This window comes from Myxine glutinosa, chromosome 1 (assembly GCF_964187855.1).
Source record: "Myxine glutinosa chromosome 1, kmMyxGlut1.1, whole genome shotgun sequence".
Classification (NCBI taxonomy): Eukaryota; Metazoa; Chordata; class Myxini; order Myxiniformes; family Myxinidae; genus Myxine; species Myxine glutinosa.
The window spans coordinates 218,439,639-218,466,123 of record NC_136261.1 but is presented as its reverse complement, the minus strand read 5'-3'; the positions used below and the strand labels follow the sequence as shown (position 1 = coordinate 218,466,123).

Below are 26,485 nucleotides of genomic sequence, written 5' to 3'. Positions count from 1 at the left end.
GATAGTGATCATAGGAAGTCTCAAAACTGTATGTATAATATATTGTATATATATAATGTATAATGTGTATTTATGTATATTTATTATTTAATGTATATTTACTATATATTTATTTTTTATATTATATTTAATGTATATATATAATTATGTATTTATTTTGTGTATATACAGCCCAAAAAATGGGAATTCCTATTTTTGCATGGGGGAAAAATCATCACTGATGTGGCACCCCTAAATATTATTGGATTCCATTCAGATTTGGTGTGGTTTCCTTTGACACCAAAAGGAACAAAAATAGACCATGGCCCGGAGAAAATCGGCATTTTGCTTTTTTGAAGCCCACCCTAATATATATATATATATATATATATATATATATATATATATATATATATATATGTATATATATATGTATATATATATATATATATATATATATATATATATATATATATATATATATATATATATTGTGACGGATTTGAGAATTGTGGTTGTTCTGTTGTGTAAATATCACCCTCCGTAGTGTAAAGAAAGATCAAAGGTCGTCCTTAGTTAAGCCATCGCACACACGTAGCCAATCCTAAGTTCCCCTCTAGTTATGTCCTTAATGAATGTCAGTATAAGGTTCTGTGATCCACTAGTTCATTACGTTGCATCAATTAAATAAGACAGGTCCCTCCGACGCCCCATGGCATCTTCAAAGTGCCAGGTCTGCCAGGTTTGCTGTAATTGCCTCCATTGACCACGAGGTAAAGCATCTTCAAAGTGCCAGGTTTGCCAAGTTTGCTGCAATTGCCTCCATTGACCACGAGGTAAAGCATCTTCAAAGTGCCAGGTTTGCCAGGTCTGCTGCAATTGCCTCCATTGACCACGAGGTAACCGCGGAGAAGAAAGGCGTGTCTCCACCTCGTCATAGAGGGGAGGAGTGAGCCAGCCCTTGCCGACCAACCAAGGATGAGGGGTTTGGCTTTGAGAGAGCGTGGAGAGAACCGTCGAGGAGCCGTTGGAGAGCACGCGACGCAGCGGTACGCAGGAGCAGCTTGAACCAGCGGAGCTCGAACAGCAGCAACAGCTTGAACCGGCAGAGCTCGTACCACGGCGGCTCGCACGACCACAGCTTGGGCGTTGACGGCGGCCCGACCGTGACCCAGTTCCCGTGGACCCTCCTCTCCCTCCAGCTATCCACCTCCGGCATTCGTTCCTGCCATCATCCCCCGTGTAAGTGTGCTCGTAGTCTGTCTTTTGTCTTGTCCCTGGGTTTATAAGTAAGACTGTTTCATATAAGCTAATATTGCAATGTATCTCCTTGCTCCTTTCTGTTCAGTTATTTTCTTATCCTTTCCATTCTCCTTGGTTATTTTTGGTCTTGTTAATAGTTCGCAATAAATCATATTTGTTCTTCCTACTTCTTCTTCTTCTCTTCTTCACATTCGGTCGCTTTAGTGATTTCCAGATTGAGGGTACGTGGCACGATTCGGCCGACGCACATAAATCGGGTCTCGTCTTTGGTAACCGGCTCACGCCGCAGTTCGCTTCGCTCAGCGTTATCCATCCATTACGCTGCGGCCGTGAGCGGGGGAGTATTTCCTCGCGTACCGGGAAGCGCTGGTATTTAGGTCATAGGACGGTTGGGCCTAATACCCTACCCAGCGCCGACCGGGCGTGGCGTCATACCCCCGGGACCACGTCGGTCAGTCATAAACGAGGGGATTAATCCCCCCTCGGTAAGGGGAGAGAGGCCGACGTTGGCGTCCGTAACATTTGGTGTCAGGAGTGGGATTCGGACCTAAAGCGCGAATAGCACGCTCAAATTTCGAGCGGCCAAAATTTAATTTTATTTAACATCCTAAATTTAAAAGTCGTGCCATGGATGATCAAGGTGACCGGATGCCGGTGGGGGAATTAGAGGGTGTAGAGTCGACCCAGGACCTCGGGGAAATGTATATGGGGGAAATGGAGGAGGAGGGCAATGGTAACGTGGTTGTGGGGGGGGTCAGGTGCACAAGATGGCGCCCTCGCGCACGTGGTTGCGGAGGCACAAAATGGCGGCGCTGGGGAAATTGGACCTCTTCGCGGCGCAGATGATGGGGTATATGAAACAAATGGCTGAAAAATCCAGCAGGGAAATGGAACAAATGATGGGAAATAAAATCGAGGGTTTAGACAGCAAATTTGAGAGGCTAGAAAGCAAAATGGAGCGAATCAGCAAAATTGGGGACAGAATGGGTGACCGCATGCAAAAATGTGGGGAGACCATGGATCGCATGGTGGGCGAGAGGGTCCCGAGGGTGCACAGCGAGGTAAAGCAGGTCAAGGAGCACTGGTTGAGCGAAGTGGAGAAAAACACGGGTAAAATGACCGGGGTAGAAATCGCGACCCGGGGTGTGGGGCAGCCGGCGACCGCTGAGGTAGAAGAGGGAATTTTAATAAAGCCAGCGGTCATCGTGGTGAATAAAGAAAAAGCAGTAGTCGGTATAATTGAAATTGAAGAGACGACGGAGGTAGCCCAGCAGTTGGAGGAAGAAGTGGAATCCGTGCAAAGTCCGTGCTCACATCCTGATGCCGTACTTGCTAATGCTTATAAAGATTTGCAGGTGTCGGTGCAGGGAGGAAGAAGAACCCCGAAGGTGAGACGGGCTGTATGTGGTGCCGGGAGATTTTGTAAGAGGAGGTTTGGCGCGAAGAGAATTGTCACGCGATTGGGATCGATATGGCACCCGGGCGTTGGTGAAGGGTCCCGTGTGAGTGGAAATGGCGCGCGTGTGAGGAAAAAGTGTGCGTCAAAGAGTGAGCGTGTTATAAAGTGTGGGAGTGATACCGAGTGCGAGCGAGAATGCACGTCGGGGTGTACGGATTGTGACACAGAGAGTGAGAGCGATATGGAGTGTACGTGTGAGGGTGAGTGTGACACGGAGAGTAAGGTGGTGGTGGAACGTGTGCGAGGAAGCACACCTGAGTTGGTTGTGGCGCGGGTGTGGGAGAGCCCATCGGAGCGCGTTAGTGGGTGGATGCAAGAGTGCACGCCCATGGTGAGTGTTACGGAGGACGTAACGGAGGAGAGGTGTGGAACGAAGTGTGCGAACGGCGAGTGTGCGCAAGAGGTTGCGCGAGAGGTGTGGTGTGTAAGAGCGAGTGCGGTGGTGGAATGGACGGAGTGTGTGGAATGGACGGGCGGCGTTGGAACGCCGGGCTTGGTGAGTGTGGAAAGGGTCGCGTGTGCGTGTGGGCATGCGAGTAAGGCATCGACGTTGAACGGGGTAGCGTTTAGGGTGACGGATAGCCGACGCGGGCGCTCGGTGCGCGGCGCGCTTTGTTGGATGTGAAGATTCGCGCGGATCGATGCTGCGTCGCCCTGCTTCGTTGCGTCGCGTCGCGCACGATTCGGGTCGGGCCCCGCACTGAACGGTCGGAGCCGCGTCAGAGCGGCGATCGGCGCGATTCCGGGGGAGGGGAACCGGGTCGGACCTTCGCCCCCTGGCGGGGACGGGGTTCCGACCGGGCGAGCCTCGGTCGTCGGGCCGGAGACCGCAAGGTTCCGCGCCGCGATGATGCGTGGAATCTCGGCCCGAGCATGCCTCCTCCCCAGAATCGTGAATGCCGGACGGATCCAACTGCAGGCAACAAACCACCCGCGTTCATTGCTCGGCTTTGCGAAGCCGAGCTTTGAAAATATAACGACGCACCGAGGCTCAAGTATAGCGGACTGTGATGATGATAGTGTTTTGGACCCGAAATTGAGGATAGGGAATTTGATGATTGGCAGAATTTGATGATTGGTAGAATGATTGTTAGAATGATTGGCAGTGATTGAAAAAAATTTGATTGGTTGAAATTGGATAAGCAAAATTTGTAGTGAGAGATGCCCGATGTGGTGGGATGGCAACTCTGCCATCCCTCACAAAGGGGGCAAAGGAGCAGTAGTTTTATGGGGTTTGGCAGTGAAAACTAGCCCGGGAGGGTTAGGATAAAGTGTGTAGGGATCTAGAGAAGATGACCATAGGTAACTAAGTTTAAGTAGCAACAGTGGACAGGTAGTGGGGACATAGAGAGGGTAGTTGGATTATAATGACGAGGGAGCGCAATAGTTTAAAGGGGCGACTGGGAAGCGCGAGTTTCAGAGGGGAGTAGTTAGATCAGATGATGCCGAGTGTTTGAGGATCGGAAGTGTATGGAGCAATGCATGAGAAATAATTGCAGTGGTGCATTGTATGGAATGATTGAAGGAGCTTTGGAGGAAGGAGGGTGCAGGTGGCACCAGGTGAGATTGCACAGGTGTGCAACTGGACAGGTATATGGAACAGGTGTATGAGTGAGTAATGGTGATTGAGTGGTGTGTTGACCAAATGGTCCAGGGAGGAAGGAGGGTGCAGGTAGCACCAGGAGTGATTGCACAGGTGTGCAAATCCAGGTGTATGGAGAATGGTTGTATGGAATAAATGGTCTGGAATACATGGAGTATGGAATGGATGGGGTGGAGTGAGTATGGTGGAAACTGTGGAGTGGAGTGGATGGTGCGAAGGTGTGGATGGGGGAAAGGAGGATGGACCCCATCACGAATACCCGGGGAGGGTAGTGTAAGTGTTAGGTAGAGGGTACAGGTAAATTGTGGCTGGATATTGGCATCTGTGGTGCGTGTGGAAGAATGGTATTTGGATGGGTGCATTAGTGACGTGGAAATGGCTGGCGTGTGGCCTGTTAGTGTGTGTAGTTGGTTGGGCACTCCACCACTGTGAGGATGTCGGCCAGGTGAGGCCGCAGGTGGGCTCTGCGAGCCGTTAGAGTTGTGGATAGGGCCCGAGGATCCGGAGGACGGACCCGGGTAGCCCAGTGCCAGAGGGCACCGAGTGGGGAGAGCGCCAGAGGGCCTTCCCCAGGTAGATAGGTTCGGATAAGGAGCAGGTAAGCTCGGAGGCAACTGCAGTGGTGGAGGTGTGCAGGTGGGTAGACTGCTGGGAGAGCCACACGACCCAGTCCTGAAATTGTGCAAGAGCACAGGGAGTTGAATCGGGGGAGTGAGACCCCAAATTGAGGAAGCACCACAGTTTGGTCAATGGGAATTTGGTTCTTAAAACCGCATAGAGTAAGTTGGCCAATGGATTGGCAGGGAAAGACCCGGGTAGTGTAAAGTGTGTTAATGTCATTTAGAGGATAGTTAGGATTAAGAATCTCCTCGCACCATCTACATCCACTCACCTGAGGTGACAAAGCTCCACACCATGCCATTGTTTGTTTTTGTTATTTTTTGGTGCAAATGTTTCAAATGTGAGACGCATCATGACGTGGGTGTGACATTGTGTGTTGTTCCATCTCTCCCTCCTTATGAGGATTGATGATGAACTTGAATGATGGCAAATTTTGGTTAGAGGGGTTGTGCGGACGAATTTGGCATTAGGGGAAATATGGGGAAGACGTGACAGTAGTGACGAATTTGTAAATGTGTAGATTTTTGTACATATGGGGTTAAGGGCAAGGGTAGAATAGGTAACAGGGGGGGGGGGGGGGGGGTGACGTACGGTAGGGACGAGCTTTCTTACTTCGCCCTCCGTACGCACCTCATCCTGCATTGCCTTGTATTGATGTGTACCCTTGTGACCTTACCCCTCACTCACCTGTCTTCTGTCTCCCTGTCTGCCAACCGAGGACTGTGCTCGCTGGGCACCGAGGGGAGCGTGCAGGAGTCCGCCATGGTGTACCAGAACTCCCACAACCAGCATGCATTGCATTGATGCACCACTTATGGACCGCCGTCTTGCGGCCAAGCACCACTTTATGGACCCCACGTTTTGGGGCCTGGCACCTCTGCTGGAGCCGGCCACGATGGCCCAGGGTCTTGCTTGTGGACCTCGGTAAGGTGGCACCTATGCCAAACAGGTGGACCACCCTTAGTTGGCCCCTGTGGCCCTAAATAAAAATGGACACGTTTTGTGCTTTTATTTCCAAGTAGGCCGCATGAAGCAAGAAAACATCAGAAGAACATCGGCCCAGCAGAGAAGAGGAAAGCCCACCACCAGTTGTTTTTTTGTGTGTGCTTATTATGAACTGGTGACTGTTGCACCGAATGGTGCTTTTGGTGATTGGTGCTTCGGTGCTGGTGCGTCGATGCAATGCGTGCTGTCTCCTCCCTCCAACAGGAATTTCTTTTTTTGTCTCCCCAAAAGAAAAATCACAGGTCTGGGTTGTGTTTTGTAAATAGTCAAATAATGCCAATGTAAATAATGCTCCCCCACCGTAAATGTTTAGTTTTGAAAATAATTCCGCAATTCGGTTAGCTGTGGGTGTGAAACTGTTAGGCAGGGTGCAACGCAATTAGCGGGACATCTTTATTTGTGTTTAAAACTGTCGCACTCAGGGTCAGGTTAATTGTAGAGGGAATTACACCTACGTGCCACACTAAGCTAAATTTTTATAGGCCCGGGACGTGCCTGAAGGAAGGAGGGTGCAGTGTACGGATTGAGAATTATGGTTGTTCTGTTGTGTAAATATCACCCTCCGTAGTGTAAAGAAAGATCAACGGTCGTCCTTAGTTAAGCCATCGCACACACGTAGCCAATCCTAAGTTCCCCTCTAGTTATGTCCTTAATGAATGTCAGTATAAGGTTCTGTGATCCACTAGTTCATTACGTTGCATCAATTAAATAAGACAGGTCCCTCCGACACCCCATGGCATCTTCAAAGTGCCAGGTCTGCCAGGTTTGCTGTAATTGCCTCCATTGACCACGAGGTAAAGCATCTTCAAAGTGCCAGCTTTGCCAGGTTTGCTGCAATTGCCTCCATTGACCACGAGGGTAAAAGCATCTTCAAAGTGCCAGGTTTGCCAGGTCTGCTGCAATTGCCTCCATTGACCATGAGGTAACCTCGGAGAAGAAAGGCGCGTCTCCACCTCGTCATAGAGGGGAGGAGCGAGCCAGCCCTTGCGACCAACCAAGGATGGGGGGTTTGGCTTTGAGAGAGCGTGGAGAGAACCGTCGAGGAGGTTCGCGAAGGTTTGAGGGCGTGGCATATATAACCCGCGGTGGGACGCCCCCGAGAGAGATGAGTCCTGGACAGAGGGAGACGAGAGAACGAAAGCCGTTGGAGAGCACGCGACGCAGCGGTACGCAGGAGCAGCTTGAACCAGCGGACCTCGAACAGCAGCAACAGCTTGAACCGGCGGAGCTCGTACCACGGCGGCTCGCACGACCGCAGCTTGGGCGTTGACGGCGGCCCGACCGTGACCCAGTTCCCGTGGACCCTCCTCTCCCTCCAGCTATCCACCTCCGACATTCGTTCCTGCCATCATCCCCCGTGTTAGTGTGCTCGTAGTCTGTCTTTTGTCTTGTCCCTGGGTTTATAAGTAAGACTGTTTAATATAAGCTAATATTGCACTTTTGACATAAAAGTGCACGTTTTTTTGTGTTGCAAGTCACCCTTCTCCATTGACCCTGGTGTTGGGCTAGCGGCTAGAGTGCCGGCTTAGGATCCTAGGATCCTGGGTTCGAATCTCGGTCGATCGCTGAATTAACGCCAGGGGGGTTGACTCAGCCTGTCATCCTTCCGAGGTCGGCTAATTGAGTACCAGTTCACTGGTAATTCCCTGTTTGTCGTTAAAGGCGGCAAAAAGGGTTGGCGTCAGGAAGGGCATCCGGCCGTAAAACATTGCTTCAAAAAGGGGGACTAAAAAACAACAACGACCACGGTTCCGAAAAAGGCCAACCCCCGCTTGCGGGGAAAAATGGCCTCTAAACGGTGGTTATTGCACTGTGTCTCCTTGCTCCTTTCTGTTCAGTTATTTTCTTATCCTTTCCATTCTCCTTGGTTATTTTTCTTCTTGTTAATAGTTCGCAATAAATCATATTTGTTCTTCCTACTTCTTCTTCTCTCTTCTTCACATTCGGTCGCTTTAGTGATTTCCAGATTGAGGGTACGTGGCGCGATTCGGCCGACGCACATAAATCGGGTCTAGTCTTTGGTAACCGGCTCATGCCGCAGTTCGCTTCGCTCGGCGTTATCCATCCATTACGCTGCGGCCGTGAGCGGGGAGTATTTCCTCGTTTGTACCGGGAAGCGCTGGTATTTAGGTCATAGGACGGTTGGGCCTAATACCCTACCCAGCGCCGACCGGGCGTGGCGTCATACCCCCGGGACCAAGTCGGTCAGTCATAAACGAGGGGATTAATCCCCCTCGGTAAGGGGAGAGAGGCCGACGTTGGCGTCCATAGCAATATATATATATATGTTATGCGCCATTGGTAGATTTGCGCTATCGACTGATCAAGAGTTAGATATCGATCGATATTTCCGACAACAATCCTTACCATTTCTCCCTCCCCTCCTGACGCTGCTCTATCCAGCGATGATACGCAAAACAATGCCTGCACCATCTACGATCGGTTGGTAGTGCAAATCTACCGATGGGTGCATAACATATATATATATATATATATATATATATATATATATATATATATATATATATATATATATATATATATATATATACCATATATATATATATATATATATATATATATATATATATATATATATATATATATATATATATGTATATATATATGTATATATATATATACATATATATATATATACATATATATATATATATATATATATATATATATATATATATACATATATATATATATATATACATATATATATATATATATACAGTGGTACCTCGGCTTACGAGTTTAATCCGTTCCGTGACGGAGCTCGTAAGCCAAATCGCTCGTAGTCAAAGCAAATTTTCCCATTCAAATGCATTGAAATGCTATTAATCCGTTCCAGCCTCAAAAAAAAACACCAATTTTTTTTGTTAGGTGCTTTTAAATAACAAAAATGTACTTTATAAATAACAAATAATGTATAAACAAGCACGACCTCGTATATACTGTACATAATACAAGAGAATGTAAAGAAATAAACTGGTTTTATTAAGCAGAGGAGAAGAGCATGCCAGGTGAGGTGTGCGTGTTGTCGACTTGGCGAGGCAGTACGATCGTACTCCTTCTACGATATGTACGATTTTGAAGCAGAAGGAGTCCATAAAGGCTATAACGCCAGCCAAGGGCGTTACGATTATTTCAAAGCTCCGGACCTCTATCCATGAAGATATGGAGAAGTTGTTGTTTGTGTGGTTGAAGGAGAAGCAGCTCGCAGGAGATACCGTGACCGAGAGCATCATGTGTTTGAAAAGATTGAAACTCGGATATCGAGCACGGACCACGAGGTGTTTTTTCTTTTTCTTAATCTCGGTTTCAGTGAACTTTTGCTCTGTGCTCACGTGTACTGTACCTGTACCTGTAATGGTACGTCAGAGGATGGCACCTGTTGTCATCATATTAAGTGCAAGATGTTCTGCATCGTAAGTTGGTACACCGTGGTCTTTCGGCGGTGTTTAAGCCGGCCGTCTTGGCTTCTGTCACCATTGGCATTGAGTCTTTCGATGTAGGTAGGTCGTTGTGTGCCGGTGCCTTGGCCGAATTCCTTCATTGCTGCATTGTTAGCTCACCTGGTTTTTTATACCACATCTTTGGTTATCGGACCAGCGAATGACGTCATCTCCTCCAAAGTATGGCTTTATTCTCACTTGTCTTGGACGATCTTCTACTTCTAGCCTTCCACCGTGCATTTGGTGTCCACTGTACTTACTGTACAGTGCCTGGTAAAATTGATGTAATGGGTTTTTGACCGTCAACGCCATGAACCGTCATGAACCGTCATGAACCGTCAACCGCCATGAACCGCCATGAACCGTCAACGCCATGAACCGCTAACACTCAAAAGCCCATTTATCGCGCCTTATAAAGCAAAACGCAAACCGAAAGCCATGCCTCTCAAGCGAGGCGTGCTTCCGTGGTCACGTGATCCACAGGTGTAGCTCATTATACCCGCACGCGCGACACGCTTTGGCGGTCACGTGACCAGCCACTCTGGAGGCGGGGATCCCCGCCGATGACGTCACCGGCTGGAGCAAGGAGATTCCTCGCTCATGTATTTCGACGATTGCGTGTTTTATATCCAAGCAGAGATGCTTTCACGGCAAGATAACCGCGTGACCGGAACCGGAAGCCACAACCGGAAAATTCAAAAAAATAAATTTTTTGAGCTCGTACATCGGATCTCGGCTCGTATCCCAAAGCAACAAACCGGCCCGAGCGACGGCTCGTATCCCGAAAAACTCGTACGTTGGGGCACTCGTAAGCCGAGGTACCACTGTATATATATATATATACATATATATATATATATATATATATATATATATATATATATATATATATATATATATATATAATATATATATACACACAACAAGCATTTTAAATGCCATTTTCCCTACTAGAGCGGGGGTTAGCCTTATATATATTATTATAATTAATTATACTAGGGCATGCCCGTACTATATATATAGGACGTGCCCGTAAGTGCGTGATGTTACCGTACAATGAATGTATCGTCCCGACGCCGCAGCTCGGATGGCGCTGCAGTTAATCGGGCCCCCAAATTCCTCATCGACGATAACTAAACAATATATTATATGAATCGCACCGTACATACCTCCTTCTAGATCTTGTTCTTGTCTTGATATACTCACTCAGGCTCACTCTATCACGCTGAGTCCTCCCAGCTCCTCCAAATGGCGCCCGCTAGCCGCTACGTAAGTCCGGAAGTGACGTCCTCATTTGACTGTCCGGAAGGTCGCAAATCGCAGTTACGATGAATCGCAAATTAGTTTTAATTAGTTTTAAAACATAGTTTAACGGCAACATAGTTTGCCGACGGGAAATAAATGAATACGCTCTCAAATGTGCCATCCGAGGCAGAGTCTGTTCGCCACGTTCGGCACACGTGATAGCTCGCTGCTCTCTGATTGGTTGAATCGTTTTTTGGACATAGCTCGGTAACTACTTCTGCGATTAATTTAAAACCTTGAAAAGGCACATCCTCGGGTCCCCAGCAATATACCTGGCAAGTTTCAAGTATATCGGACCGGTAGTTGTCGAGAAACAGCGGTCACAGACATACAAACATACAAACATACAAACGTACAAACAAACATACACACAGAGATTAGTGGAATTATAGATAGATATTAATTATATAATATTATATTAATATATTAATATATTATATATATATATATAATATATTAATAAATAATAATATATAATATTATATTATAATATATAATATTATATTATAATATATAATATTATAATATATAATATTATATTATATTATATATAATATATTATATAATATATAATATAATATATTATATATTAATTATATCTCTATTATAATAGCCGTAGATGATTCTGTCTGTCTGTCTGTCTATCTGTTGGGTGTCTGTCCGGGGTGTGGCTTACTCGGTTTGCAGAGTAGCTCCACCCATAGCTCCACCCATTCTGGGAGTGGCTATAAACAAATATCCACCATTTTATTAACTCGCATAGCTTTGAGTCCTGTTTTGTAGGCCCGTGGTGTCTTGCTCTCCCCCAGTTTTATTTCAAATCAAATTCGATAAATCATTTCATTTTTCACAGTCGCTAACATAGTTTTAGACTCGGTTGAAAAAAAACGGGAAGAAAATCCGATGAAAGTTGCCGTTTATAGAACGAAATGAATTCTCAAAGGCCTGTAACTTCAAGGCCATTGAGTCTCTCTCACGCCTTTATCTCCAATCTAACTCACCATATGATTTCATTTTTATCGATGGTTTTACTTTTAGACTCGGTGTCAGCAATAATTGAGAACAATCCACACACGCGGGAAAATGCAGAGATATATTTTTTAAAATCGCGTCATGGTGTATCATACACCGCCCAACATGACACCGCCGGCAATGTGTCGATATATATTAAAAATTCGCTTTTGCTTTTCCGTTATGATATATTACTATTTCGTTTGATGATAGTCGTCACAAAAACGTCAACAATGATGCCGACATATATTTCTTCGTTTTTATTTCATTCAACATATTAGCCGGAAGTAAAATATGTTTCAGGAAATTACCGAGAGATATTTCTTCGTTTTTTTTATTAGTTATGTGCGCATACACTTTAAATAGGTTTATTTGAAATCTTTAATTTTCCACAAACATTCCACACACGCGGGAAAATGCAGAGATATATTTTTTAAAATCGCGTCATGGTGTATCATACACCGCCCAACATGACACCGACGGCAATGTGTCGATATCTATTTTAAATTCGATATATCATTTCATTTTTCACAGTCGCTAACATAGTTTTAGACTCGGTTGAAAAAAAACGAGAAGAAAATCCGATGAAAGTTGCCGTTTATAGAACGAAATGAATTCTCAAATGCCTGTAACTTCAAGGCCATTGAGTCTCTCTCACGCCTTTATCTCCAATCTAACTCACCATATGATTTCATTTTTATCGATGGTTTTAGAGTCGGTGTCAGCAATAATTGAGAACATTCCACACACGCGGGAAAATGCAGATATATTTTTTAAAATCGCGTCATGGTGTATCATACACCGCCTAACATGACACCGACGGCAACGTGTCGATACATATTAAAAATTCGATATATCATTTCATTTTTCACAGTCGCTAACATAGTTTTCGACTCGGTTGAAAAAAAACGGGAAGGAAATCCAATGAAAGTTGCCGTTTATAGAACGAAATGAATTCTCAAACGCCTGTAACTTCAACTTCAAGGCCATTGAGTCTCTCTCACGCCTTTATCTCCAATCTAACTCACCATATGATTTCATTTTTATCGATGGTTTTGGACTCGGTGTCAGCAATAATTGAGAACATTCCACACACGCGGGAAAATGCAGAGATATATTTTTAAAAATCGCGTCATGGTGTATCATACACCGCCCAACATGACACCGACGGCAACGTGTCGATATATATTAAAAATTCGCTTTTGCTTTTCCGTTAAGATATATTACTTTTTCGTTTGATGACAGTCGTCACAAAAACGTCAACAATGATGCCGACATATATTTCTTCGTTTTTATTTAATTCAACATTATTAGCCGGAAGTAAAATATGTTTCAGGAAATTACCGAGAGATATTTCTTCGTTTTTTAAAATTAGTTATGTGCGAATACACTTTAAATAGGTTTATTTGAAATCTTTAATTTTCCACAATATAATTTACTTGCCATTTATCATTTGATGATTACGAGACAAATTCCTCTTGAGGATCGTGACAATTCATGCGCTGCGTGGAAACTTCTATTTCCAAAAAGAATGAGACGATCGATGAAGAACGCAGACTTGAACAGGATGCAGCAAGAAAACGAATGAGACGGGCGAACGAGTCCATCGACGAACGTCAATGCAAACTTGCGGGGTCACCCGTGGGAATCCCACGGGCATGGATGTGTGTGACATTTCGACATATTGAGTTAGATGCTGCACATTCATTTTTACAAAATGGTTACTGGCAAGTCATCAGATCCAGAAATGGTGTAAAAACCACCGTTTAGAGGCCATTTTTCCCCGCAAAGCGGGGGTTGGCCTTTTCGGGGGACCGTGGTAGTTGTTGTTTTTTTGTCCCCTTTTTGAAGCAATGTTTTACGGCCGGCTGCCCTTCCTGACGCCAACCCTTTTTGCCGCCTTCAACGACAAACAGGGAATTACCAGTGAACTGGTACTCAATTAGCCGACCTCGGAAGGATGACAGGCTGAGTCAACCCCCCTGGCATTAATTCGGCGATCGACCGAGATTCGAACCCAGGATCCTAAGCCGGCACCCTAGCCGCTAGCCCAACACCAGAAATGGTGTCATGAACACAATTTATTTACGCACAAGCACAAAAGCAAGACGGGCCGATTTCCGATTCCGACGGGCGAGACGGGCCGATTTCCGATTCCGACGGGCCGATTTGGAGCAAGAAAAAGAACGAGACGGGAGAAAAAGGAGAGAAACGAGACGGGGAAAGCCGATTGGAGAGGCGAGTGAGGCGCGATTGGAGAGGAGTGTGAGGCGCGATTGGAGAGGAGTGTGAGGCACGATTGGAGAGGAGTGTGAGGCGTGATTGGAGAGGAGTGTGAGGCACGATTGGAGAGGAGTGATTGGAGGGGAGTGTGAGGCACGATTGGAGAGGAGTGTGAGGCACGATTGGAGAGGAGTGTGAGGCGCGATTGGAGAGGAGTGTGAGGCGCGATTGGAGAGGAGTGTGAGGCGCGATTGGAGAGGCGTGTGAAGGATTGGAGAGGAGTGTGAGGGATTGGAGAGGTGAGGGATTGGAAAGGAGAGGGATGTGAGGGTTTGGAGAGGAGAGGAGTGCTAGGTGGAGAGAGGAGAGTGTCAGGTGGAGACAGGAGAGTGTCAGGTGGAGACAGGAGAGTGTCAGGTGGAGAGGAGTGAGGGGTCACATATTATGTGAAATAAATAAATTGTGTTCATCACACCATTTCTGGATCTGATGACTTGCCAGTAACCATTTTGTAAAAATGAATGTGCAGCATATAACTCAATATGTCGAAATGTCACACACATCCATGCCCGTGGGATTCCCACGGGTGACCCCGCTAGTAATTATATATTATTATAATTATATATATATATATTTATTTATATAAATTCGCTGCAATCTTCTATTTAAGAGAGCCGTTGGTCTGTCTGTGTCACCATTTTTCTCAGAGATGGTAGAACGGATCTTCGGCAAACTTTCAGAGGTTCATCAATGAGTGCCCGGGAGTGTTTTAGCCAAAAAGAAAAGAAAAAATTTTTAATTTTTTTTTTTTTTTTCTTTAATATAATCGCTCTATCGTGCCTAAGCCTTTTTGATTGGTGACAGTTATAATTATATGCAAGTACACATTCACATAAATAAATACAAAACAATTTGCAAACATTTGAACACAAATAAGTCAAACAATTCCAGAAGTTTTTTCTTTTTTCCCATCTCTGGAACAAACTCCTTCACTCTCTTCAATCCCACTCCTCCCTCCAGGTCTTTAAAACAGCAGTTCACCGCCATCTCTTATCTTCCCGCATCCAAAACCTTGATCTTTTCTACCCCCGTTAATATACCCCAAATCCACATCTTTCAATCCCCCACTTCATTCCTGAAATTCCTTGTAGTGTCAATTTGTTCTGTACTGTGTGTACCTCTCCCCCCCTCCCCCCAGCCCTCTTCCTTCGAACAGATCTCCCGATGTCCCTGTTCTCTACTGTTGTGCTTGTGTGCTTCTCTCTCTCTCCCCATCTTGTCTCCCCCTCCCTTTATTGTTTTACGTGTCCGTTTATGTTTTTTTTGTGTTTTATGTGCTAATATGTGTTTGATGTGCTAGCTCTTAAACGAGCCTCAATCTTGTATACAAAAAAAAAAAAAAAAGTGTACCAAGTTGGTAGTAAGGCTTCTTCTTCCTGAACGTCATCAAACTTAACTCAGACGTGATCAACGGCACATTCACCAGCATATATTGAATGAAAAGGTAAAATGATGATTTGACATTTGCGATGGATTCTGATTTGGATGTAATTGCTTTTCCATTATATTTGCCCTCATTTCAAATACTAGGGCGTGCCCGTACTATATATATATCTAAAATTATATCCCCCCCCTCTATTTACATGAAATGGTTTGGTCCATTCGCAAAGCCAAAGCGAACGGCTTGCGAGTACGGTGACAATCCCCCCCCTCTATTTACATGAAATGGTTTGGTCCAAAGCGAACGGCTTGCGAGTACGGTGACAATCCCCCCCCCCCCCTCTATTTACATGAAATGGTTTGGTCCAAAGCGAACGGCTTGCGAGTACGGTGACAATCCCCCCCCCCCTCTATTTACATGAAATGGTTTGGTCCAAAGCGAACGGCTTGCGGAGTTTGGTAAAGAAATCGCCATAGCGTGCACAAACGCGCAGGAAAGCGAAAGAATCGCAAATTAGTTTTAATTAGTTTTAAAACATAGTTTAACGCCAACATAGCGGCAACATAGTTTGCCAACGTGAAATAAATGAATACGCTCTCAAATGTGCCGTCCGAGGCAGAGTCTGTTCGCCACGTTCGGCACACGTGATAACTCGCTGCTCTCTGATTGGTTGAATCGTTTTTTGGACATAGCTCGGTAACTACTTGTCCGATTAATATGAAACCTTGAAAAGGCACATCCTCGGGTCCCCAGCAATATACCTGGCAAGTTTCAAGTATATCGGACCCGTGGTTGTCGAGAAACAGCGGTCACAGACATACATACAGACATACATACAGAGATTACTGGAATTATAGATAGATGTTAATGTTTCTTTTTCACTTGAGCAACGCCGGGTACTCCAGCTATAAACACGTATGTACTTTACTCGGGGTACAAATACAAATACAACTCTGTCTGGGGGTAACATAGGCTATGTGGCCGCGGCCTCGTTCGGTAGTGTGGGGGACCAGGAGAGGGACGTAAGTTCTATATGTAAATGTGTACCATGTAGCGCCACCAGGTGATACAGGCAGTGTATTATCATTTTCCTTTTTTACCTTGGCAACACTGAGGTTAGAGGGTATTACAACATTCCTTTTTTTTTTTTTTTTTTACCTGGGCAACACCGAGGTTAAAGCACTCTTTGCAAGGGTAAATTTTTCCTCCCTCCCTTCCTCCCCTCCCTCAAAAAACGGAGGGGCCTATCAAAGCCACCCTCCTCCCCCATCCCCCCACAAAAGATGTATATGTAGTATATCTTACCCCTCCCTCTCACACCCCTTCCCCTTCCTCGCCCCTCCCTCTCCTGCCTCCTCCCCCAACGCCGGGTACTCCTGCTAGTATATATATATATATTATATATACACATACATACATACTGTACATACACACCAGGAAGCAAGTGACACACCCGCTATTGCTGCATGCATCATGACCAGCAGGAATTGCTTGACACATCAACATGTCTGTGGTACACAAAACAAACAGTTCTGGGAGCAAAGCCTGGAAGAATTTAAATTTTATCAAAGGCTTTTCTGCCTAAACAGTTGTAACACACACACACACACAGACACAGACACAGACACACACAAAGACACACACACACAAAGACACACACACACAAAGAGACACACACACACAGAGACACACACACAAAGAGACACACACACAAAGAGACACACACACAAAGAGACACACACACAAAGAGACACACACACAAAGACACACACAGACACACACACAGAGACACACACACAGAGACACACACACAGAGACACACACACAGAGACACACACACAGAGACACACACACAGAGACACACACACAGAGACACACACACAGAGACACACACACAGAGACACACACACAGAGACACACACACAGAGACACACACACAGAGACACACACACAGAGACACACACACAGAGACACACACACAGAGACACACACACAGAGACACACACACAGAGACACACACACACACACACAGAGACACACACACACACACACACACACACACACACACAGAGAGACACACACACACACACAGAGAGAGACACACACACAGAGAGAGACACACACACAGAGACACACACACAGACACACACACACACACACACACACACACACACACACACACACACACACACACACACACACACACACACACACACCCTTCGTCGGAACCTCAGCTCTCAAGACTCACCGTAGATCATGGCGAGACCCGTTTCGTGTATAAACCTGAACCTTCGGTGTTTGAAGAGCCATATTGTTAGGATCGTGAGGGTGAGCAGAGCTATGAAGACGAGCAAGTCAGCGCTGTCCTGTCGGTGACTCTGCTCTGCTGCCTGTTCGCCGGCGCCGGGTACCTTCATGGTTTGCGCGGCCGACGCCCCCGTTAATGTTATCCACGTGAACACGAGGTACGAGAGAGCCAAGGAGACCTCAAAGAGCGCCATGCTCTGATTCTGTCTATCACTACCTCTCCTCTGCTGCTCCTCCTCTCTCTGTTTGTTTCACTGTACGTTTCTACAGTATGTCCCCTCCCTCTGCACATCCAGCATCGCTTTTAGTTATAGCGCCCTCACTGAGGAGTTAGAGAATAGACTACGGGACGCCTTTATCAGTTTATGTCGTGTTTATTTGAACCAAAAATACTGGGTTAAAAACATTTTTAGATCCAATATTTTTTGTATATTTTAACAGAAAAACAAAGATCCATTAGAATTTCTCGAAATATTTTGAGGAAACGAAGTATGGATTAAAAAGCACTGATCAAATAAAAAGAGCACTGCTACAACTTACACTGCCAAGGCCGATAAATAAAAGTATATGCAGCGTGTCCACAAATTACCGTTCCAATTTCACAACGTAATATAAACAATTATGAAATTTGATACAACGATGTGATTTGCCGCAGATGAAAGAACATTTCTTAACGTTGTTTGTTCTCGTTTCCAAACAGATGTCTCCTGTGACACGTGATGCCACATTTACTGCAAATGGCGTAACAAGGACAGGCCAAGCACAAGAGTCCGGTACCTAGCACAATATACGAAACTTGAAAAATGGTAATAATAGAACACTTACTATACCCCGCGCAGTCGACTTGGTGCAAGTCAACGCTTCTGTTTTTTTAAGGGTTTTTTTTCTTTGTTCCAATATGGCTGCCAGACCACGCGAAGCTACAATTTACATTCTCCAATAAAAATTGTTGCCTAGATCACCCTCAATAAATTTCAAACTGATCGTACTAAGTGTTGTACTTGAAGGCACCAATGACGTCATCGTTAACAGCACTTATTTCCCATGCAGAGTTCTTTACAATGAACCACGTTTCAATTTTTTGTATGGGGTGGTTTTGGAGATATAGAGGTCTCGTTTTTGATTTTCTAAGATGGCGCCCGTGCCACATGACATGATAATTATCACTAAAAACTTCTACATGAGTAGATGTATACCATGGTGAACATTCCGTGTCATTTGGACCAACGGATACCAATAAAATGACTTTTTAAAATGTAGATACGCACATATACATTTACACAGGCGATTGCCTCACCCCGCTTTTTGCTTCCCTAGCGCAGGGTAAAAATAGGGGCAATGCCCCAGGGCTCACCTGGTAGAACCAGGGAACAACTGGTAGGTGTGGATGACGCAAAAAATATGTAACGGGAAGAAAGTAAATACATATTTTGATGACCCTGATTTTTAGAAACTTTAGTCCATCGCGGGTGATGAAGTTTGCGGCCTAGTTTAATCAAACCCGTGTGTGTAGTTTCGGAGAAGAGAGCAAATACATATCTTAGGGACTCAACCTCTGTTCCCCGCCACCCCCAACCTCTCTGTAAACCCACCCAATGAGTGCAGATTTTGATGCGGTCAATTCACCTTCGTTAGGTATCAGATATTAAACTCGTGGCCAAGTTTCATCAAAATCGTGCCTTTGGTTCAAGAGATAATGACTGGTGTTTACAGACTCAGTTGATGAAAGCAAGCACATGTCTAAATGTCTTGAGGCGTTAAGGGTATCCCAAAGAACTGTAAAAAACATGTTGGCAGTCTGGGAAACCGTTTTGTTTGTCATGAGGTATTGTTTAAAACTTTAACTTAAGGTTTTTTTGGCGTGGAAATTGGCGCAGTTTTTCGCACGCCAACTTTGAACCCCCATAAGTCGGTCAGTTTTCATGCTAGGGTCACGCAGTTTCACCACTTGGTAGATCATACTAAGAACCCGGTCAAGTTTGATAACGGCGCGAATAGCGCGATTGCGCATGTCGCAATCTGTGACTTTCTCAATTTTACAGATTGAGCTTTGAAATTTTGATGGATGGAAGACTTCGCCCTTGTGAGTCGTTTGCAAGTGATGATCTGAGAAAAATGCAACAAGCACACTCGGTGATGATGCAACTTATTGAATCTGAAAAAGTTCTGGCAGAAATGGCCCACTTCCAACTCCAAAATTGCTTGTCGACCACTAGTACTGGTGATGCAGCAGTACTTGGAAATGACTATGGAGATGATACTCTTCATAATGGCAGTGAGGACAGGTGACTTGGAATTGCACTTGAAGGCACTCAGGGTGCTTCTTCGCACACGATAAACTTGTATATGCACGAATTATTCCACTCTATCTAGTAGACATGGACGAAGTGAAGAAAACAGACAATGACATATAATCAAGAGTTTTTACAAAGCAATTGGGTTGTGAATAACAATGCTTGTGTACCATTCTGCGCAACTGGAGCAAATCATGCAATGGAACACACCAACAGAACCATCCCTGGAGGTAGCTGGAGGGTTGGTTGGCACCACCCTGAATGCATATGCTCGCACAAAATCATTTGTCATTGCACCAGAACTCGCACGCCTCGCAGAGGAAGCCCACAAGCGAGCTAGAGTTTCCACAATAGAGCACAAAAACCACCATACTCTCTCACCCGCGATGGTCACACGACAAGAAAAGAATATCCCAACCTTGGCTGCCACTCTAGAGGTTCACCGATCCATTTACAGATGAGAGTTCAGAACTGTTTAATCTGGCCACGAAAGACGTCAAGCCTAGGAAGGTCAAATCCGATTTTTGTGAGCAAAGGAGAATTCGAAGCAAGTTATTGGATGAATTTATTTCAGACCGTATCAAATCACACAAAAGCAACTTATGGGTCCCAATTATGAAATGTCATTTGAAGACATGGAAGATCACAGGAAAGAAACTGAAAGTAAGTAAACACCGGTGACTAAATTGTCGAACTCAAAGAAAACCAAAATATTTTTGCCGATATGTTGTTGGTCTCCAAGTCCAAACCAGATATCGATATTGCAGAAATTGTAGGAAATTACGAGATTTCAGTTGCACCAATTTTTGCAGGTGGTGACACAACGCTGATTGCCAATCAAAAAACAATTTGATGAAACTTCTGGAAAAACTACCTGAAGATAACAGTACTTATCACAAAACGGAAGTTCCAACACAGAAAGATCTACCCAAGGCTGTGGATGTTCATCTACAGCCGAATGACAAAGCCGAATGCCTCAACTCTGTGTTCGCCTCGAAATCCTTAGTCCCAAACCCATCTCTCTCTGTTCCCACCTTTCCCAGTCGAACCCAACTGCTCCTGGACTCTGTGTCCTTCTCTCCTGACAAGGTGGAGGAGTTTTTGTCAAACCTCGACTCTGATTCTGCAACTGGACCAGACGGCATCAGCCCACGGGTCCTAAAATCCTGCTCTGCCGCTCTATCTCACCCTCTCTCTGTTCTTTTCACCCTATCTTTTGCTCAAGGTCATCTGCCAGCATCCTGGAAATCAGCTAACATTACCGCTTTACACAAAAAAGGTGCAAAAACAGATCCTTGCAACTACAGACCAATCAGCCTGCTCCCAATTATCAGCAAAGTCATGGAATCCATCATTGCTTCGGATATGAAATCTTTCCTCTTCTCCAATGGCTTGATCTCTGATCATCAATTTGGTTTCAGACCAGGTCACTCTACTCTGGACATGCTGCTTCTGCTGTCTCAACAATGGATGGAGGTCCTCAATGCCAAACAGGAAATCAGAGCTGTCTCCCTTGACATATCAAGGGCCTTTGATACGGTCTGGCACCCAGCTCTGCTCACCAAACTCTCCTCCTATGGTATCCATGGAAATCTCCATGCATGGCTTGCGGACTTCCTCTCTGGTCGTAGTCAACGTGTGGCCCTGAATGGATTTCTCTCATCTCCCCTTCCTGTTCAGGCTGGAGTTCCCCAAGGAAGTGTGCTGGGCCCTGTGCTTTTTCTGGTCTTTATCAATGATCTCTCTGACTCTCTGGAAAATCCTCTCTATCTCTTTGCTGATGACTCCACTCTCTGCCGCTCCATTCCTCTTCCCTCAGATCGGCAGTCTGCAGCCTCCTCACTCTCTGAAGACCTGGACAAAATCACAGACTGGTCAAACAAGTGGAACATGTCTTTCAATCCTGCCAAATCTCACTCTCTTACTATGTCTCTCCGAAAAGATCGACTGGACAACCCTCCCATCTACTTTCTCAACAATCCTCTCCAAGAAGTTCTGTCACTCAAGCTTTTGGGTCTCACTATCTGCCATGATCTTTCTTGGGAAAACCACATTTCCAAGCTGGCCTCCAAAGCCAGTCGCCGACTGGGCATCCTCCGTCGTGCGAAGTCCTTCCTCGGCACACCTGAGCTCCTCACCACATACAAGGCTTTCATCCGCAGCTCAATGGAATACTGTTCTCCCCTATGGGCTGGTGCTCCTGCCTCACACCTGGCTCGGCTTCACGCTGTTGAATCCAAAGCTTTCAAAATCATTGGAATCTCCCGCGATGAAGCTATCTCTGAGGGCCTTTCACTCACTCACCGCAGGCAGGTAGGTGGTCTTTCTGTCTTCTACCGACTCCTCTCCGGCCTTGCTCCCCCAGCTCTCTCTGTGCTCTGTCCCCCAAATATTCCTACAGGTCGCACAAGATCTGCCAGCAACCCTCTGATGGTTAAACTGCCGAAATCTCGGCTCTCTGCTCACCTTCACTCTTTCATTCCTCTTTTCTCCCGCCTGTGGAACAAACTCCCACACTCCCTTCAATCCCTCTCCTCCCTCCAGGTCTTTAAAACAGCTGTTCACCACCATCTCTTATCTTCCCCCATCCATAACCTTGATCTTTTCTACCCCCACTAATTCACCCCAGATCCACCTTGTTTGAAATTCCAACTTATTTCCTGGAAATCCTGGCAGTGTCCATATGTTTATACCTCTCCCACCCCCCCCCCCTTCACATGCCTCCCCCCCTTCACATGCCTCCCCCCCTTCACATGCCTCCCCCCCCTTCACATGCCTCCCCCCCCAAAGCCCTCTCCCTCCCACAGATCTCTCGATGTCTCCATGTCTCTCGGTCCCTGCTCTCAAATGTTGTGTTTGTGTCCTTCCCCCTCTCTCCCCATCTTGTCTACCGCTCCCGATGTTATTTGTTTTATGTGTCTGTTTGTCTTTCTGTGTGATAAATGTTCGCTCTTTCACGAGCCTCGATCTTGTATACAAAAAAAAAAAAAAAAAAAAAAAAAAAAAAAAAAAAAAAAAAAAAAAAAAAAAAAAAAAAAAAAAAAAAAAAAAAAAACAGAAATGACAGTGGCATTGGTCAATGCGATGGGAGAATTCCAATCATTGGACAAACTAGACGACATAAAGAACTGCAGTCAATGAGCTGAACACTTCACTACCGGCGTCCTCAAGGAATACAATAATTTAAATGAAGTACGTCTTATATTTGACCACTATGACGTGCCTATGTCATTGAAGATGGCAGCTCGTGACAGGAGGCGGGGAAGTCAACCAGTTATAGCATATCGTAAATCTGATCTGATACAATCACAAGTTATGTCATTTATTTATGGGGCGGTGTACTATAATGTATCTCTACTTGTTTAATTTTATATACAGTCACGTGAAAAAGTAAGTACACCCCATGTAAAGTTTTGACTTTTTCAACATATTTCAACATACAGCTATTTGATCTTCATTTCAACAATATTGATAGATAAAGGTGATATAATAAAACAAATATCATGAAACATTTACATTTTGTCGTCCATTGTATAATTTAAATAAACATAAATGCAAATTTTGCATGTGGAAAAAGTAAGTACACCCCGACATTTATCACCACTTCAAATACCTAAAATTAGAATCAGGTGCACCAGGTCAGGTGCAAATGATTAGAACATCGTTGGAGAGGATCTTGGAGGAACCTGTCTTATTTAAACCTCAGACATTTAGTATGGTTTGTTCTTTGTTGTTGAAGTGTGTGGCGTCACCATGCCTAGATCAAAAGAGTTCTCTGAGGCCTTCAGAAAGAAGGTTATAGATGCCTTCGAGTCTGGGAAGGGATTTAAAAAGATCTCCAAACAATTTGAAATCAATCATTCGACTGTCTGGAAGATCATCTACAAGTGGAGAAGATTCCAAACAACTGCCAACTTGTTCAGGCCAGGCCGCCCCAGCAAGTTCAGCCCGAGAGCAGACCGCAAGATGCTGAAAGAAGTCTCTAAGAACTCCAGAATGTCATCACGGGACCTACAGGTAGCTCTTGCCACTGTTGATGTCAAAGTGCACGAGTCTACCATTAGAAAGAGGCTGCACAAATTTGATCTGCATGGGAGGTGTGCCAGGAGGAAACCTTTGCTGTCCAAAAAGAACATCAGGGCAAGCCTAAAGTTTGCCAATGAACACCTCGGCAAAGACCAGCACTTCTGGAACAATGCGCTCTGAACAGATGAGTCAAAGGTAGAACTATTTGGCCACAGTACCAGAAGACATGTTTGGCGAAAACCAAAGACAGCATTTGACAACAAGAACCTGATACCAACTGTAAAACATGGTGGTGGAAATATTATGGTTTGGGGCAGCTTTGCTGCATCAGGGCCTAGGCAGCTCACCATCATATAATCCACTGTGAATTCTTCATTGTACCAGAGGGTGCTTGAGGATAATGTGAGGCCATCTGTCGGAAAGTTGTAGCTCAACGGAAGGTGGACCTTGCAACATGACAATGACCCTAAACATACCAGTAAATCCACCAAGGAATGGCTGAAAAGAAAGAAATGGAGGGTTCTGGAATGGCCAAGTCAAAGCCCGGATCTAAATCCCATCGAGATGTTGTGGGGGGATTTGAAACGAGCTGTGCATGCAATAAACCCCTCAAACATCGCACAGCTGAAATAATTCTGCATGAAGGAGTGGGTAAAAATTTCTCCCAGTCAATATCAGAGACTGGTAGACAGTTATAAGAAACGCCTACATGAGGTTGTTTCTGCCAAAGGGGGCAATACCACCTATTAGAGCCAAGGGTGTACTTACTTTTTCACGTGACTGTAGATATATATATATACATAAATATATATATATATATATATATATATATATATATATATATATATATATATATATATATATATATACACAGACTTGGCATTTAATATGGAATCTTTTTTTGTGGGGGTGAACTTACTTTTCAAGATGTCTTGGAACCAAAAGTTCATTGGAATTATGTTGAAATTATTCTAGATTTTGTTAATGTGACCTTTAAAAGAAACAAAAACCACATTTTTTTTTTTTTTTTTTTGTATACAGAGTCGAGGCTCGTGAAAGAGCTAACATTTATCAAACAAACAAATCAAACAAACAAGCAAACAAAGTATATAAAAAGGGGAGCGGTCGACAAGATGGGGAGAGAAGGGGAGGAAGCACACAAACACAACATTTGAGAGCAGGGACATCGGGAGATGTTTTTGGAGGGAGAGGGCCTGGGGGGAGGCAGGATAGGTATAAAACGCAAGGACACCAAGGACTTCCAGGAAAGAAGTCAAATGTCACCTCAAAAAAGTGGATTTGGGGTGAAATTAGCGGGGGTAGAAAAGATCAAGGTTTTGGATTGGGGAAGATAAGAGATGGTGGTGAACAGCCGTTTTAAAGACCTGGAGGGAGGAGTGGGATTGAAGAGAGTGGGGGAGTTTGTTCCAGAGGTGGGAGAAAAGAGGAATGAAGGAGTGAAGGTGAGCAGAGAGTCTTGATTTTGGCAGTTTAACCATAAGAGGGTTGCAGGCAGATCTTGTGCGACCTGCAGGAATATTTGGGGGACAGAGCCCAGAGAGAGCTGGGGGAGCAAGGCCGGAGAGGAGTCGGTAGAAGACGGAGAGACCACCAACCTGCCTGTGGTGATTAAGTGAAAGGCCCTCGGAGATCGCGTCATCGCAGGAGATTCCAATGATTCTGAACGCTTTGGTTTCAACAGCGTGAAGACGAGCTAGGTGTGAGGCAGGAGCACCAGCCCAGAGGGGAGAGCAGTACTCCATTGAGCTGCGGATGAAAGCCTTGTATGTGGTGAGGAGCTCAGGTGTGCCAAGGAAGGACTTTGCACGACGGAGGATGCCCAGTCGGCGACTGGCTTTGGAGGCCAGCTTGGAAATGTGGTTTTCCCAGGAAAGAGTAGAGTCACATTTCACAGGAAAGAGTCACATTTGACATTTCGAAACAAATAAATTGATCCTTGAAAATGATGTAAACTGATATCGAACTCAATTCATGGACAGCACTGTGTTAAACTTCTGTACATTTTCCAGAAGCATCTCTTTATTTTGCACATTAGCCAAAAAAAATTTCACGAAAACAAAATTTAAATTATGACTGGGATTACGGACAGTAAAATTACAGTTCAGTACTTAGTGTAACCCCCACGAGCATTCAGGAGAGCACGTACACGTTGAGGCATGCTGTTCACGAGATTTGCCAGGGTTTGGACAGGAATCACTTGCCATGCAGTGACAATAGCCTGCTGCAATTCACGCACAGAGGTCGGCTGCTGGTCCAAGTGGTCGATTTCACGCGTTAATTCTGCCCACAAGTTCTCTATCAGATTCATATCCGGGGACATGGCAGGCCACTCTATATGCTCTACACCACGGTCAGCAAGAAAGTGTTGGATCATGCGAGCACGATGACGCCGTGCATTGTCATCTTGGAAGACAAAGTTTCCTCGATAGGCTGCACGAGCAAATGGAAGCAATGTTTCTTCCA

General features: G+C 45.1%; 2 protein-coding genes across 2 annotated transcripts in view; one reads left to right on the top strand and one right to left on the bottom strand.

Moving 5' to 3' along the window:
• SLC9A6 (solute carrier family 9 member A6) overlaps positions 1–18,053 on the bottom strand; it is a 104,353-nt gene extending 86,300 nt beyond the window's left edge. The window contains exon 1 of the mRNA XM_068127129.2: positions 17,623–18,053. Within this exon, the coding sequence (XP_067983230.2) occupies positions 17,623–17,875 (253 nt within the window). The 5' untranslated portion in view covers positions 17,876–18,053. The remainder of the gene's footprint in view (positions 1–17,622) is intronic.
• The window catches only part of LOC137434214 (mth938 domain-containing protein), a 233,412-nt gene that overhangs the window by 145,688 nt on the left and 61,239 nt on the right, over positions 1–26,485 (top strand). The gene's annotated exons all lie outside the window — the stretch shown is intronic.